Source organism: Panulirus ornatus, chromosome 63 (genome assembly GCF_036320965.1).
Source record: "Panulirus ornatus isolate Po-2019 chromosome 63, ASM3632096v1, whole genome shotgun sequence".
Lineage (NCBI taxonomy): Eukaryota > Metazoa > Arthropoda > Malacostraca > Decapoda > Palinuridae > Panulirus > Panulirus ornatus.
In genome coordinates this window covers 3,973,679-3,991,657 of record NC_092286.1, presented here as the reverse complement: position 1 = coordinate 3,991,657, position 17,979 = coordinate 3,973,679, and the positions used below count along the sequence as shown (strand labels likewise).

At 49.0% G+C, this 17,979-nt stretch overlaps 1 protein-coding gene across 10 annotated transcripts in view; it reads right to left on the bottom strand.

Annotated features, from left to right (window-relative positions):
* The window catches only part of stai (stathmin), a 73,115-nt gene that overhangs the window by 11,602 nt on the left and 43,534 nt on the right, over window positions 1-17,979 (bottom strand). For 4 of the 10 annotated variants that reach the window (XM_071656769.1, XM_071656770.1, XM_071656775.1 and 1 more), the window contains exon 3: window positions 1,416-1,496. The exons of the other annotated variants lie outside the window; for them this stretch is intronic. In XM_071656769.1, the coding sequence (XP_071512870.1) occupies window positions 1,416-1,496 (81 nt within the window). The remainder of the gene's footprint in view (window positions 1-1,415; window positions 1,497-17,979) is intronic. 10 annotated transcript variants of the gene reach the window in all.

The window sequence follows — 17,979 nt, the reverse complement described above, 5'->3', positions numbered from 1 at the left end:
GAGAAAGTATTCAGAACTTTTGTCGGAAATTATAACGTTATTCTAAGGTACTTTTGAGATTATAAACTGATTTCTCAAGTACAATTAAGAGATTAAGTAAACGAATTCAGAGTTACAGTTAGGGATTATAAACACATCTAAAAGGCATCGTTGGAGATCCTAACGTTGAAAAGGCATTGTTAGGGATTAGAAATAGCGATTTTGAGGATTAGCAGCCACTGCTATGGGATGTGGAGAGGTAATATGTAGTTCACATTTGTTGCAGGTTAGGGATGAAAGCACAGGTCATATGCAATATCCAGTTATTGATGTGGGGGACAACTGTAGCAGGAGAGTGTTTCCCCACCGATGGGGTGATGAAGGGGCCGAGGGAAGGCCAACGTGAAGGGAAGCTGTCGGGCTTTAATAATATCCTCTACAGTTGACTACAGCCAAAGCACCGACAAAGTCATGTACAACAGGGCAGCACAAGGTGGTTGATGAGACTACAATTTTACAAGGGTAATTAAATATCAATTTTGAAAATAACTTAACAACTACCAAAGGAAAATAAGAGGACATACTCGTTAGCCACCCAGTATCGGGAGAGCTCTGACCGAGTCAAGGTATGGGTGGAGAAACACAGGGGAAGACTAGCATAGGGACCTTAGACACGAACTTTTGGCAAAATTATGTGAAACGCCAAATGACCCTGTGACTTCTTCCGGATCCTCGTAGATGAGCATGGGGGACACCCCCTGCCGGACTCGTACTCGCTAAAGCGGGGATGGTTGGCATTCCCTACCGGGCACGGAGGAGAAGCAGGCAGTCAAGGAGGTCCTAAGACAAGGACCAGCAGGTGAAGTGTCTCGCTTAACACTAAGCATAAAGCAGGCAACATAAAGTGAAGTCACATGTAAAGTTCAACTACGTACTATTATTACTACTACTGATAAAAGCAGATATGGAAAAAATAAGTCAAGCACAAATGGCACCACCATGCTTGACACTAACAAATGTGGCTGTATATAGGAGGGGAGGGTTGGTACATGTGGCAGGGGATGAGGGGGGAAGAAGCAAGGGTAGGATGAAGCTGACCCATAGCAAAGGGAGTCATCACAATGTTTCCATCAACAGTATACAGGCGGGATGTGATCTTTCTGAATTCTACAGGTGCGCATTCTTCTACAGGACAGGATGAGAGCATAATGACATGCATGAGTAACACACCTCTCCGCTTATCCGTCTGTCTGTCGTCTTTTCAAAGATCAAGACTGTGATGGCATGTAATACACAAGACACTCACACCCAAACCTACAATGTGTTGCCACGCGTCGTGGGCGCCACACGGCAGGAGTGTGTCTGGTGTAAACATAACATGCGATCCAGGCGTCTCACAGCAAGGGTGTGTGTGTGTACCTGGTAAACATACTCACCAACATACTTCCTGCACTTCTTGGGCTGTTTGCACTTTGGTTTCTTCTGTCCCTTCTTGAGGGGTTTCTTATGGTACCGGCCTAAAATGAGACAAAAGAGAGAGGGGGCGTACCACTTTAGTCCACGTGGGTCGCTACAACGTAATATGGCCTGCATTTCGGAGCTTTCAGATTTTCTGTTTTTTTTTTCAGTTTATAATCGTTTCTCGTTCATTTAATTTTTAGACTGATTTTCAAGATGTGTGCATTAAAGTTTCGGAGAGGTTTTTTCCTAGTTTTTAGAGTATTGAATTTCGAAGATTTTTTTTTTTTTAGGGGCAATGTGATCACGTCCGGCATTTCCTCCTATACACTCGGAATGCTGGTGAAGATCTGTACATGTATTCATTATCAACAGAGACTACCCTCGTCCCACCTGGTAAAAAACAACTCCTCCTCCTCCATCTTTAAACCCCCCAGTGCTCCACCTGGTCCTCAGTCATCGATCTGCAGTTACGCAAGCCGTCAGGGACATCACCACCCCACAACCACCACCATCATATTCGTCGTCCCACATGACACACAACTGTACTACCATAACACACACGACACATACATGCTTACGGCATCGTCAAAACACTCAAGGTCCCAAGACAAGCGTCGATTACAAGGCGCAGGACGGTATGGCAAACTCTGGGTCAATATTACACTGACGGTACATACAACACAATACCTGAGGAGTGTATTTACTATAGAGTAATTCAGACGGTTGTCTGAGGCTTGGCAAATTGCTGATCACGTAACTTCTAAACGATCGTATACTCGTCTTACTAAAGCACCCTACTACCTCCACCCCCCCCCCCCCCCATCCATACGACACGAGTGAGTAGTTTAACACCATAATGGCCTGGCGTCTGACCCGACCCTTAACGGGTCCAGGTCAAACACCATGCCATCATATAGCTGTGGGATCGTGCTTAAGGCGTCGCCATGGTACATTCCCATCTGCGGTAGGTACAAGCCACAGCGCCGCCTCCCAACATGCCACGCAGGAACCCACAGCCAACTCTAATGTTAGTTTCTACAGGCTGACGTCACCCAATATCGCATTCACACCACGCCCACTGCTGTCATGGGAAGTCTTAGGTGAAGGATTGAACCACTGCTGCTGCTAGAGTGGAATACTATTACTATCTATAGAGAAATTAGTTCTTTACATTTAGGTAACGCAATAGATTATGTTAATAGATAACGACCCTTGAGCACGACGATACGAGCCTTTGTTATAATGAACTAGTCTGACCTGACCCTTAAGGGTCGTGTGGGGTCAGATCAGACACAGTCCAAAGGTTTAATTCGACAGCCGTGAACTCCAGAGTCCCGAGACCATTCTGGACTTCTCCCGGGTACGACGAGCCTGGTTTTAGTTCTTTACATTTAGGTAACGCAATAGATTATGTTAATAGATAACGACCCTTGAGCACGACGATACGAGCCTTTGTTATAATGAACTAGTCTGACCTGACCCTTAAGGGTCGTGTGGGGTCAGATCAGACACAGACCAAAGGTTTAATTCGACAGCCGTGAACTCCAGAGTCCCGAGACCATTCTGGACTTCTCCCGGGTACGACGAGCCTGGTTTTAGTTCTTTACATTTAGGTAACGCAATAGATTATGTTAATAGATAACGACCCTTGAGCACGACGATACGAGCCTTTGTTATAATGAACTAGTCTGACCTGACCCTTAAGGGTCGTGTGGGGTCAGATCAGACACAGACCAAAGGTTTAATTCGACAGCCGTGAACTCCAGAGTCCCGAGACCATTCTGGACTTCTCCCGGGTACGACGAGCCTGGTCGAAGCCGCCGCCGCCACCACCACCACCACCATCGAACCCTTCGTCTCGCTCTCTGTCGAGACAAGAGGGTTCGGTACCGCTTTCAGTCGTGGGTACCCCAGCAACGATGACGTGTGAGAGAGAGAGAGAGAGAGAGAGAGAGAGAGAGAGAGAGAGAGAGAGAGAGAGAGAGAGAGAGAGAGATACTGCTTTCCTGAGGGATGAGAAGCTGATGGTAAGAAGGTAAGGGAAGTGGGACGGCGTGACCACACCAGAGACTGAATCTTTACCGAGCGAGGAAAACCAGTTCCAGGAACCTGGGGGAGGCAGCAGCCACCATCAGCCCCACAGCTGGGGGGAGGGGGGGGGATCCCTGAATCATCACGCTCGAGAGGAAGGAAGGGAGGAGATGCTTGGGGGGATATGCCGGGCTGTACAGGAGGAGGAAAGAGAGGGGCGCACTGGGAATGAGTGTGTGAAGGAGATAAAAAGATAAAGGGGAAGGCACGGAGAGAGAGAGAGAGAGAGAGAGAGAGAGAGAGAGAGAGAGAGAAACAAGAGATGGAAAGGTGGGTGAAGTAGAAGCGAGAAATGGAGATTGACGATACGGCAGGTTCTATGCCACACGAGGAGCAAAATGGTTAGATAACACGGGTCTTAGGAGCAGGAAGACGTGTGTACCAGGTGTAGGGAGAGGGAGGGAGGGAGAGAGGGAGGCAGAGGTGGTGGAGGGGTAGGCCTGCAGGGAAGGGGAGCAAGTGCGAGGGGAAAACCAGAAGCCAGCGAGGAGGGAAAACCCAGCCTAGAGTTGCGTAACACCGACTGGGGCCAGGGTGAGGGGAGGTAGAGAGGGAGGGGAGAGTCTCTGGAGCACATGGAGGCTGCTACCGTCAGGGGGTCGGGGTGAGAGAAGTGAAGGCGAGGCTGTAAGATCGAAGGGGCAGGTACGTGGGTTTCCCTCTTACACTCGGGGATAAAGGGAGGGAAGGGCCGACTACAGTAGGGAGGGACTAACTATAAAACAAAGAGGGCGTGTGGGGGTACGGCTGGAGGGTCACATAAGACAAGATGCAGGTCATTATTGTTGATTATGGGTTGTTCATACAGGTACTACGTTCACGATGAACCTCTCCTGGTGTTGCGTCTCTACAGGGCCGAGAACTGTAGGTGTGTGTGTGTGTGTCACAAAGGCGGTGGTCTAGTGGTGCGACCTGTTAGGACCAAGCTGCCGAGCTGGCGTATTATTTTCACCGTCTTCCACAAGGGCCTCTGTGCCAATAGCAGATAATTCTAGTTTGGAACTACGTCTTCTACGATCGTCCGGGTGTGGAGAGTGATGCGTTCCTGTCTAGACACTTAATTTCAGTCGGTCTCGATGGTTTAGCTGCTCCTTCACCACGTCAACATTGGCTGGGAAGAATTTTCGGACGGAATCTACAAGCAGTCTCGCCCGCCTTGTATAGTAACGTCAGTACGTAGCAGTATTCTGTTAGTGAATCAAAGCGTCTTGCAAAGTGTCATCACTTTGTTTTTCCCTCACTTCTCTTGAAGGTCTGCAAGATCCATCCTACAAAAGTAGCAACTGCTGCCCTGTTTTGTTTGTACATGATTACTCCGAGACATGTTTACTCGCAGGTCTTCCTCGATGTCAAATCGTGACAACGGTATACATGCGTCCGTCCGGTATTCTGAGATGTTTTTAATATCCTCGTTCGTCTCGCACAGGAGTAAAAGCTTACTTCCAGCGGACGGCAAGTTTCAGGGGGACCTAGTACATGCCTCGTGGAGTCCGGGGGGGTTTCAACCCCCAGCTCGGGCGAGGCACAGGCTGCTGGATTGGGTCGTTCGTCGATCACACTGTTGGAAGTCTACAGCCCTCATGTACACACAGACTGGCTGGTCTGGTACAAATTGTAAGCACTTGTCCAGTGCACTCTTGAACTTCCCTATCGTGCATCCCAGGCTGTTTCTGATGGTAGATAGGCAAGGTGTTGGAGAGCCCTGGGCCCCGGATGTTTAAGGTGTTCTCACTTATTGTGTATTCATGGCACCTTCGGATTTCAGAGGTAAGTGCATACATGGCACCTTCGGATTTCAGAGGTAATATTCCAACAAGTCTTCCATTTCCGTGGTGCCGGTAGGATGTTATTCCGAATGCAAGTCGAGAATAATATCTTCCTAAAGATTATCCAGGTACAGATGATGTCGCTCTCCCGTACGCGCTCCAGGGACTGCAGTCGTTCTCAGTAAATTAGATCCTTTACCACACAAGTCTAGACCGTGGAAGACCTCTGGACACTTTCCAAGTCCGCAATTTCGCCCGCCTTTAAAGACATAATTTGGTATCTGCGTCTTTTGTAGACGATATATATATATATATATATATATATATATATATATATATATATATATATATATATATATATATATATCTTTCAAACTATTCGCCATTTCCCGCGTTAGCGAGTTAGCGTTAAGAACATAGGACTGGACCTTAGAGGGAATATCCTCACCTGGCCCCCTTCTCTGTTCCTCCTTTTGGAAAATTAAAAAAAGCGAGAGGGGAGGATTTCCAGCCCCCCGCTCCCTCCCCTTTTAGTCGCCTTCTACGACACGCAGGGAGTACGTGGGAAGTATTCTTTCTCCCCTATCCCCAGGGATTATATATATATATATATATATATATATATATATATATATATATATATATATATATTCTATTATCTGTAAAACATGACCTGAAACCGATTCATATCTACGTTAAATGTACGACTGAGGAACAGAAAGGGTGCCAGTACAGTTCCTTGCGGAACAGATCTCTTCGTCGCCGCGGAGGAACAGAATATAACCATTGACAACATGTGATCTGAGGTTATTCCAATCATTCGCACTTCATGTCACGACTGTGACATCTCTTGTCACAAGTCGGATAATTGACGTCTGGTGTGTGCGTATCACGTCAACATTTTCTCTCTTCTCCGGAGCCTCTTACAATCTTATCACAGTTGTCAAGAGAGGAAATATCCTCCCACCCGGAGCCAAAGCTGTCCTGAGTCACGTAGATTCTCGTCAGTCAAGACTTCCCACGAAAACATCTTTATGTTCGACGTTTGTCTTAACGTCCGTATGTATACATACTTTTTTTTTTTCTTGTGGATTGTTTTGCTTCCTCTTTCGTAGAGTGGGGCGATGAGAGTCAGTGTCACACTGCAGGCTTGATGGCAGAGTCAGAAATCTTGGTCCAGAACGGTTTTCAATTTCCTTATAGATTCCTTATATGTATATATGCGCGAGTGAACTGTTTACATGTATGTAAATACATACATGCTAATATATATATATATATATATATATATATATATATATATATATATATATATATATATATATAATTGCCCCAAGATGTCTTTCCAAAAGCACCAGGAACGTAAAGTTCTGCGCTACTTCCAGTAGCAGGGACATCTGGACTGCTTTTTAGTGAAGGTTCTTTCACGAGACTGTACACTCTGTGACAACCTCACCAACGGTGGCTTTCACTCACGGCGTGACCTTCTGCAGTGGATTCTTCCCAAGGGTTCGAATCCGCTCCACCAACCACGTATGACAGAACCTCGCTGAAGCTGACCCAACTCATAGTTTAACACCAGACAGGCGGAGTCCGGTAACGCATTATACATAGGTGTTACCGGACTCTGCCTGTCTGTTGTTACGCCACGAGTTACGTCACCTTCAGCGAGGTTCTATTGTACTTGGTGGATGGAAAAGAATCCAATCTCTGAAGAACTCACTTCGAGGAGTAATCCCTTCCCTGTTACGGATTGCAGCGCAGCCTTTTTCAGATGCAAGAGTTCCGTAATAGGGGTCCTGGTGTGTATATATATATATATATATATATATATATATATACAGTGTTACCGGACTCCGCCTGCTAGTAGTTACACTGGGAGCAGAAAGTGTCCTCACACAAGGCTGTATCGCCGGCAGGGGACAAGTCTTGTCTAGGTCTTTCTCGCTCCAAATGGAGTCCATTTTCCTGTTCCTACTTGGAGTGCAGCCTCGACGCTGCAAGAACTTCATAAAAAGGGTCCTGGTTTTATATATATATATATACATATATATATATATATATATATATATATATATATATATATATATATATATATATATATATATATTCACAATATAAGCAACAACAAATCTGCATTCAGTTCCATGCTGCGACAGACGTACTGGGCAACAGAGCCATGCATATAGAGGAACGAGGGAGAAATTATAGTTCAAGATCCAGCTGACGGCAGAGTAAAGGGGGGGGAGGGGGTTGTGGGGGGGACTGGACAACTGGGAGAGGCACGAAGTAAATAACAAAAGTAAAAGAGGAAGCTGAGGTCAAGACTTCCTGCCAGGGTTGAGGACGACTACTGTAAGCGGGCACAAGACTAGTATATATTTATATATATAAAAAGACAGGTTATGACTATAGTCCCTTATACGGGTTATGACTATAGTCACCTATACAGGTTATAATTATGGTCACCTACATAGGTTATGATTATAGTCCCCTATACAGGTGTTACGGGTAGAGTTCGGTCTGCAGTTCGCCTACAGTGACACCAAGGGTCATTGTGCGAGGTCAAGTGGGGCACAGTACGGTGTACAACGAACCTATCCACTGTCTTGTTACCTCCGTCACCAATGTCGCCAGTTACGTCCTGGAACAACTCTTGTCCATGTCATTTGTACAAGCCTCTAGTACAAGTCTCTCTCAGCTGCTTGCAAGGTTATCAATGGTCCCGGAGCGCCCACGCACGTCTTCCCCGTACCCTTCAGTACGGCCCTATTTCAGACAACACTTCCGACAGGTAAGGAAATCCTGGATTAAGGTAGTCCCACACCAGGAGCTAACTTCCAGGTACCGCAGGTATTGACCCGAGGAGCACTGAGTATCTCACGACCTTGTGAGTGAGTGAGCGTGTGTCTGAAGGTACACCACAAACACGACATTATCCCCTTCATCACGGCGCGGCGGTACGGCCCCTGAGCACGACGGTGCTTAACCCATCGTCAGGCACACGCTACACTCAAGGTTCGTACCGTCCTGCTCAAAGGGTTAGTGTCTAGCGAGGCCCTACATCTATTTCCTTCCTTTCAGGAGGTTGGCGAAGGTAACGCCACGCGAGGCCACCACCTGATTGCTGATGTTGCATGATCATCATCTGCCAGCACGCATATACCTTTTATTCTTTTTATCCTAAGATATCATTCCAGACTTGTATAATTGTTTGGCCTTGCCACCACCCGCCTCCCTCCCCACCAGACACTGGAGCATGACGTCAGGCACATCGGCTGCTCCTATACACCACCATTACCAGGAGCAGCAGCAACGCCTATCTTGCTATACTAATGGTCTCTAGTAAGGAGCATGGAACCTTCTCCTCATGTTCCTGCAGCAGCAAGTGTATCCTACACGGGTAGTGTGGGTGTGTGTGTATTTTGTTCTCCCACAGCGCATGACAACCCTCCACACGTCAGTGAATAGCAGTAGTAATAGCAGTTCAAAAACAAATGGCGACGTTTTCTATCAGTCGTTTCTTCCCATCCTTCTACATCCATGTCCGCTGTGTGCCTCTAAAACCATGAGGCTCACTGTATATCTGGCCTGTAAGTCTTAGTGTTAATAATGATGATAATGACTGTCATTATCAAGTCTTTCTCAAACGTTTCCCTCCCCTGGATGAGTCAATCAGCTGTATAATAATCAACTTTTTTGGTCCGCGTTCCCAAATGTTAAGAGTTATCATCAACTTAAATCAGTACGAGGAAAAACTTCAGGTAACTAGAGATGACGTTAACGTCTTAATTGCGGGTCATTAAGGCTCAGACACAAAAGTTTTACCGTACACTTTACCCATCACATGACCACTACCACACGCAGGACAGTGATAACGTACAAACATTATTCATCAAGTTTCCTCAACTGCCACATAATCGTATGGATAAGTACTGTACTACTTTATCTTCACGGTAAATTCAATTTGGCACATGCGTGGTAGGAGGATTCAGATAACACTGCAAAATACCTCTGATTTCTAGTTTCACGTCCCGACCTGACACACACACACAAGCCAACTTCACTACAGTAGGTTCTTACTAAGACGTAGTTCATAAGGTGCAGTTCTCTACCATCTAATATACTGCGGAGAGCCAACGTAATCAGGGTTATGACTCGACCATTAGCTATGCTATTACGGTGAACACCTTACATTCATACGGACACACACACACAAAATAATTATATAGCATTAAATGCAGTATGTGCTGGATTACCGTGTCTAGACACTGGCATCGCCCGTCACCACCAGCATTTCCCTCTCAAATACCATCCCATTTTAACTGTAAACTGTATCAACATGGAAGTCCCTCTGTACATTATACTTTTCATTGGCAAGCGATATGTTGAAGAACTGTTGCCACAGTGGCACAGCAGCACACGGCAAGCTACACTCCCCGCCCTGGGTACTTGCATACATGACCATGGTGTCTGGGGCACTCTTCTATACCCGCACCTCAAGAGTTGGAGAAAAAAAAATGTAGACGTGGTTATAATACCGGATAGAGACGCCGTTAGTGTTTTGTTAAATCCACAACGATCACACTACTCTGAATGATCAAACTACTTACACGTAACAATACTGTGGCCTCAAATTAATCCACAACTTTAGACTGAATAACTGGTTTACTTCGAGGCTATCAGTACGATCATCTTTCCGAGGTCCGGCATTCTTAAATGGATGAAGACCCCTACAAAGGATGGAAACCCCTAGACATTTTGCTGCTCTTAACCACCAGATTCACTAGTTTTTAAAAATGATCTACAACAACGAGGGTTATGTTATCAGTGGCTATGTTAGGGTGAGGGAGTTGGCCGGCCTGTGCCGGGGTTGGCACCACTGACACCCGGCTGCTCTTGACCTCGACGACCGACAAGGTCAACCTTTACTACACCGGCGGTCACCAAGTCCAGTTTACTACACGACAAAGCTCGTAAGCTGACGCTACGGCTGAGCCGAAGCTTGGCTCGATGTCCGACGAGGTTCCAACCGTTGTTGTTAAAGATTATGGACATAACTGATGGTGACCAACAGGCGTCATAAACCTGTACAAAACATGTTTATGAACCAGACTGTCTGCTAGTCTTCTGACCCCTTAACTGTAGACATAAGCAGCTGGCTCAGACCAAGACGTCTGACCAGGATCCCCCTGAACCATTCTAGTGGGCCTCTGGCCGCCCTACACAGTCGAGGACCAAGTCATGTCGGTGACGTGACGTCTGCACGTGCTAACTTCGCATGGTTTCCCCGAGCTACGAGACTGGTGAATTCACGGTGCACGTCAGGAGGAGGAGCGCAGGAGCGGCAAGCAGAAGCAGGGGAGTGGAGACAAGGTATCCAGGGAGCTGGGAGCCTCGGCACGGCTCCCAAATTACAGTATGACGTGACCTGGGTGTAAGGTGGATGTAGTCTGTCTGGCTGGCTGGCTGGCTGGCGCGCTGCAGCCAGACCCCCAGCTGGAGAGGCTTGTGTGGGCGTGGTGCGGGGAGGGAGAATGGTGTGGGCGTGGCGCAGGGAGGGAGGGTGGTGTGGGCGTGGCGCAGGGAGGGAGGGTGGTGTGGGCGTGGCGCAGGGAGGGAAGACTGTGTGGTAGTGGTTTAGGGGGGAGATTGGGGATGGGTGGGCGTGGCGCAGGGAGGGAAGCCGGTGTGGGCGTGGTGGGGAGAGGGAGGATGGGTGGGCGTGGTACAGGGAGGGAAGCTGGTGTGGGCGTGGTGTAAAGAAGGGGAGGGAAGCTAACATGGATGTGGTGTGGGGAGGAGAGGAAGGTTGGTATTAACACAGTAGATCAGGCAGCAGTGAGGGAGGTAGGGAAGGTGTGTAGTCAAGTCTTGACAGTTGTAGTCCACTGGTCATGTGGAGTAGAGGAAGGTCATGACCAACACCCCGCGACGCACCTTCCCCGAGGCGGGCTGGCGGGTCAGGCACCAGGTTGGTGCGGCGAGTTGTGAGGTTGTGCTGACGGGTGAGGTTGTGGTGACGGGGCAGGCTGGTGGTCAGCAACAAGGTGGCCAGCCCGCGGGGAGGAAACAACCACCACCACACCACCACCAGTAGCCGCAGCAGCAGCCGGTGGTGGTGGTGCAGGCCGCGCCCTGTGCATAGCCCGCCAGGGATCAATACCTTAGTCGCGAGCGTGGGTGATAGTGGCTGCCTCGCCGGCCATGCCTCGGTCATGTGGCCCCTCCACATACACACACTCCTCCACGCCCACCACAGACATACACACACACACACACACACTCGGGGTAGACAGTAACACGGCCGGAAACTGAGGGGAAACTCCAGGCCTGGCGCGAGGTCCCGAGACGAGAGAAACTCGTAGAAACCAACACTAACGGACCACTAGTGAAGTCATCCACCTGCAGTCTGATACACTCCAGCGGGAGTCGAACCCTCGCTAGAGCCTATGAGGATCGGGGTGAAGGGGTTATTCTACATCCAGGAGATACAATGAAAGGGGTTATGGCTACGTAGAGGCCGTCAGGACCGGGCAAAACCTCTGAATAAGTGAGACAGAACCAGAGAGAGAGAGAGAGAGAGAGAGGGACCCCGTCGGGGATGGCGTGGCGTGGCAGGTCCTCCTCAGACCTGCTGTAAAGGTCAGGGAACCAGAGGCCCCGATACACGCCAACAACCACAGGCGATGGTATATCCTCTATAGGCCTCTCCCACGTACAGGAATACACATACACACACACCTAAGACGCTAACACCTGTGGGTTGAAGCAAGTCTTGACAACGAGTTACATGTAACTTAGCACTCTGCTACAAGCCCATCATGATCTACAGATCGCCGTAAAGTTACACACATTATAACAGTCGCTGGCATAACACGAGACAGAACGCAACCACAGGTGACGTTCATCTCCGTCCTAACACGACCCGATGTTAACATGGTACCACGTGTGCGAGTCAGCCTAGGGGATGACGACTGGGGTCAGTAATGAATGGACGGACTGCTATTGTTGTGGAGAACCTGGGGGAAGCACCACCATCCTCAACATTTTGTACAGTAATGTCATCACGAGGAGCAGATGGTCGATGCCACACCCCACCCCGGAGACCAAACGTGAGAACAGTCTTCATGAACCATTATCGTAGCCCAAATAAAATCACCAAGACCATATATATATATATATATATATATATATAAACCTTGATTAAAAGGTTAGGAAACTCACTCCAAATCAAGACATCGAGAGGTTCTGGTTTACAAATTCCCCGCTCCCTTTCACTCCGGCTGCCTCACCGCCACGCGTGACAGCAAGCATTCAACACCAACTGAAGTTGACAAAATCAATATATTCAGGCCAGGCAGAAAGAAAGAGGTGACGCGGGTTTCCAGATTCGACTCCCGAGGGAGATGACACTAACTCGAGACCAGCGACTCACTAATTCAAGCGAAGGTCGGCTTCAACAAGAGCGCCACCTCCACCCGAGGGAGGACGAGACGCGCCTGCAGAAAATGTAATTGTCTCAGTCTAAAACCAGATCGAGTCCTGTGATGCAGACCCTCCGTCCATTTTCTTAGAGTTTCGCCACCTGACCAAAGCTCGTTCACACCCGGGCTTGGTCTCGTATCCACCAGGTTTTAATCCACCACATCCACAGTACGCAGTGATCTAGACATCCAGGACAGTACATCATTCTCACCACGATCTGCTATCAATTGTTTTTTCTCCCATTATCATGAGCGTTGCTAACGGAGGCGTCCGTGCGCAGGCGCGCGCGCACACACACACACGACCGATCCAACCCACTCGCTCGCATACCGTTCCACGACATTTATACACGTTACTGTCTCGCGTTACTTCCTTCTCTTCTAACTGAAGGCACTAGTGCCACCGACTCAGTGACGGTACCCGACCTCCTCCTCCTCCTCCCACAGCAACCCTGGGCCAAAACATCCTCCCACAACCACCCTCTCGACACCACATCCTCCCACGGTAACCCTGACTACCACACATCTTCCTGAAGTACCCGTGACACCAGCTGACCCATCCACCGCAGGAAGGGGGTAGACACCAAGACCAACCCAGGCCGCCCCAAGGCTCAGCCGGGACCGGAGTCATAACTCGCTCCAGTATTCACACTACCGGTATGAGCCGGGAAGGGGGAGACGGGCCACGGCCGTCTCTCAAACCTCCCGGGAGACGGGCCAGACGAGACGGGTGCTGGTGGGGGTGGGGTGGGGGCAAGAGGTCAGGGACGCGCCGCCGTCCCCCCCCTCCCTCCACCACCAGTAAGGGGGGGGGGCTCCTACTCCTCCTCTGACTGCCTGTGTGCACCAGTTCCCCCAGGGCCGAGAGAGAACCCAACGCTTCCGTCCCCAGGATTAGGCTAATAACCAAAAGCTCTCATAACCCACTGAGGAAGCCGGAGAGAGAGAGAGAGAGAGAGAGAGAGAGAGAGAGAGAGAGAGAGAGAGAGAGAGAGAGAGAGAGAGATCCTGTGGACATTAGAAGCTATTATTTTGTGGCGACAATGTACGAGACGAACGGGGGAAGGGAAAGCTGTGGTTCTGTGTCGACATGGATCGGACATACGGAGAGGAGTGAAGAATGGTTGCGAGGGTACATCTCACTTGTGGAGAGAACAAAGGAAAAGAGGAAATAAAGGAAATGGAAGGACGGAGCGAAAGATGCTTGGAGTGTCTGGGGCCTGAACGTGCAGGACGACGAGAGGCGTGCATGGGATAGAGAGAACAAGAGACATGTGGCATACAAGGGGCGACGTGCTATCAATGAGCTGGTAGAACCAGGGTATATGAAGAGGTCAGCGGAAACCATGGAGCATCGGTGGGGCTTAGCTGTGGACTGGGGGGCGCTCTGGTTGCTATGCATTATACATGCCAACACGAGAGGGGGATGTGAGCAAACAAGGCCGTTCTTCGTTTGGTCCTGGCGCTACCTAGGTAAGTGAGGAAACTGGCAAAAAGAAAATATGTGTATATTTCCCCCCTTGGTAAATACAAGGGCAGAACAAAGGAATAGGTAAAATAATGTTATCCAGTTTGTAAACAAAGCAACATGACCTTTTATCAGACCAGACGGCGTCAAGAAAGCCGGGAGAGCAAAAAAAGTATCTCCCACTACACCACTACATACTTCATCTACTTCTAAAATCTACTTAAACTACTTTTCACATCGCAACACAATCCATTACACACGACACCAAACCCACAAACAACCGCAAGTCTCCCTCACACTTAGCAGATCTTGTTCATCACACTCGCAAGTAAGTTGGGGCGCGGGGTTTTAATGAGGCGTCGCTGCCAGTAACGTAGCGAACGGCAAACGATGACGGGTCTTGATACGAGTCAATACTACTGAAGAGGTTGGCACACGAGCGGCAGCCACCACCAACCCTGGCTGGCTGGCGTGTGCACACACAAGGCCAGTAATCCTGCCAGGTTATTGGTAAAAGGTCTCTGCTTCCAGGCCTGGTTGGTCGAGGAAAAGGTCAGCGTTCAAACACTGGAAAGGAATATAGAAAAAAAAACATGTGACCTTATCAACTCTTATCATGCGCAACTCATACTGATCTAGAGTGAGCTGGTGTCGTTACCTCGACCCGCCTCTCCTTCCTCGAGCACTGCAGCAGACTGTCCGGTAATGATGGCCTGGTCTACGGACCCCACCCCTGAGAGTTTGGTCAAAGGCCGGGCCATCGTGTTCCACGGGTCGTTTTCACCGTGGTGCCGGGGTTAATGTTGGGGGGTACACGGCTGTGCCAGTCCCAAGATGACAGTGTTCCCGTAGCTACCCGGAGATATGCTATAAAGGCGGCAACCTGCGCTACAATATGCGCGTAAAAGCTGGCCGGACGGGCTATAAGAACTCCCACACTTGCTTCTCCCACTCGAAACTCCCACGTTAAGGGCCTACCAGGGCGGACGAGTTCACCCTAACCGCCCTGAACCCTCCCCTCCTATTGGTGTAACAGACCTTTACGTACGCCTTACGATGGTCTCTGAGGTCTTCTTTTTAACCCCACAAGTACCCGTCACTTTCCACTGGCATCTTTGTTTCTGATAACCTTTAAAGAAGCAAATCAATTCCACTTTTGAGATTTCGAGGCTTCTGTCTGGAGGGAACGTCTCTGTCTTCCATCCCCCTCTGTACAGAAACCAGTACCAGACGAGAAAACGTGTGCCTTAATCATGGCCAATTTAGATGCGATGTCATCTATTTTCCTTATTACCGACTAGGTTTAATTACATCAATCTTCTTTATGACATCAGTAATCCACTGAACACTATATCTACTGTACGTCATTAGCCTCAACTTGGTGAGGACGTTTGACAACCTAAGTCACGTCTCTTTACCCAGCTGTAAACAAATAAAAATACACCAGCCTGAGCCAGCTGTGTGTGTGTGTGTGTGTGGAAAGTTAAAACCTGCGGTAAGATTACGGTGCGCACGCGCGTGCTTGCTTGCTTGCTTGGCCCCACTCGCGTGCAGCAGCTGGCGATGGGACTAGCATGCTAACACACGACAGTCTGAGCTTAGTTTGATGTTCCTGTTATCGCTGCGGTTTCGTGCCCCCTAAAAAAAAACAATTTATGTAATCCTCTCGACAACAGCAGAAACAAAGAGAGAGAGAGAGAGAGAGAGAGAGAGAGAGAGAGAGAGAGAGAGAGAGAGAGAGAGAGAGAGAGAGAGAGAGGGTGAACGTTGCAGTATCTTCAAGACTTTTCAGTCAAACGTATCAACCTACTTTTGAAGAGACTCCGATACTATTTTTTTTTTTTTATAAGTTCTCAAGTCTTACAACTCGGCACGCGAGCTCCATTTACCACACCCGAGCCTAAAAAACATGTAACCAACGCGTGACAATTCCCAGAATCACGTTGTACGCCACTTACGACTTGAAAACAACTAAATGAGGGCGCGAATAAATGATGCAGTGAGGCGATGTTCCACGCTCGGGTACGGCCGGTCCAACCCCACCACCACGGAAATGCCAATGTGGCCAAAGGCAGATTCTGGCCACTCGTGGTACGTTGTTCATGGACTGTGGTAGCTCTACCACACGCCGTGTGTACGTAGGTCAAAGCAATGTGCCATCAACTGTACGTGTTCCAGTAACCACCAGAGCTGGGGTAGTAAAACTAGAGCATCTAACGAACCGATTCAAACAGGTATTATGTTCGCAAACACGACGAGGTTCCAGGCCTGGTATCTTAAAGGGGGTGAACCATCTTGATCCAGAAATGGACAGGAGGAAGGGTGACCCAACTTATGAACAGTATGCTAGTGACAGCAAAACCAGCACACGACCACCATTCTTTTTCCCACAAGTACATCCTGCAAGTGTAACACGTGTGTCTTCACGTCATTCCCGTGCCCCCCACGCCTGCAGTTCAAGGATACGGCATGCAGTTAATTACGGAAACTGCTTGATTTAGAGTGCATCCCCCCCCCTCTCCCCCAGCGTGGGCAGCTGTTACACACTAACCGACTCACAAAACCACGCGTGTGATTGAAGTCACTACGTAATATCCTGCTGTATGACAGTCCGTCCTGTGTATACATGACAATCATGGAGAAGAACTACGTGTTTTGAAGTAAAATCCTGTCAAGCAGGCGGGTAGAAAATGTACAGAGGGTCTGGGTGGGTTGGGGGAGGGTCATGTTCTGCGGCAGCAGCACATTATATCCTGTGTTAAATATTGCTGGCGACCTGAGGAGGGAGGGAGGGAGGGAGGGTGGTATACGTTAGGACGGTGGCGGCGCCATACTGTCTGGTGGTGATCGATCACGGGCCAGGCTACCGCCGCCGCTCACACCCAGGTGAACCGCAGCAGCCAACCCCTTCCCTTACCCGCAACCAGGTGAGGCAGACCACAACACGCCCGCAGGCGGCCGTGGAGAGGCCTCGCCTACGAGCGCCTATTACACGAGAATTTGTCAAAAGGCAGGACTAGTGCGCGGCGCCCGCGGGAGGGAGAGGAGTGAAGAGGCAAATGAACTCATAATACCTGACGGAGAAGGGGACGAAGTGAGGAGCATGTGCTCCATGCGGTACCACAGACGACAAAGATTCGTGGAACTCGACTGTGCTCTGAACAAGACCGGATGGAACAGCCTAACTACTTCATCAAACAATCTTTGGTTTACATATACGAGGCAAAGGATACAGGAGGGGAAAGTACCCGCTAAATATGCAACTAAAACCTTAACTCCTCTGAGGAAAGGTATGCACGACTTGCCTTACGTAAGGTAAAGCATGCATGACCGGCTTTACGTAAGGTTTGGTATGTACGACTTACCTTACGTAAGGTAAAGTTTGCGTGACTGACTTTACGTAAGGCTAGGCATGTACGACTTACCTTACGTCAGGTAAAGTATGTAAGGAAGGCAAGTATAACAAAAGATGTATATCATCTGGAATGCTACTACTCGTGGTAATGGTCTCTACCAACACTAGACTCACACACCAAAGTACATATAACCAGTCACCCACCCCAGGCTGCGTCCACACGGTTTCGCCCCGGTTTAAAAACTACTCCGGGGTGAACCCACATTGGCAGCACCAGTAAGTGACGACGTGCGTAATACAGGGAGAGAAGATGAACCTGCGTTACGAGACTACCTGCCTTCACTGAAGACTATTAATCAAATCTTCACAGAA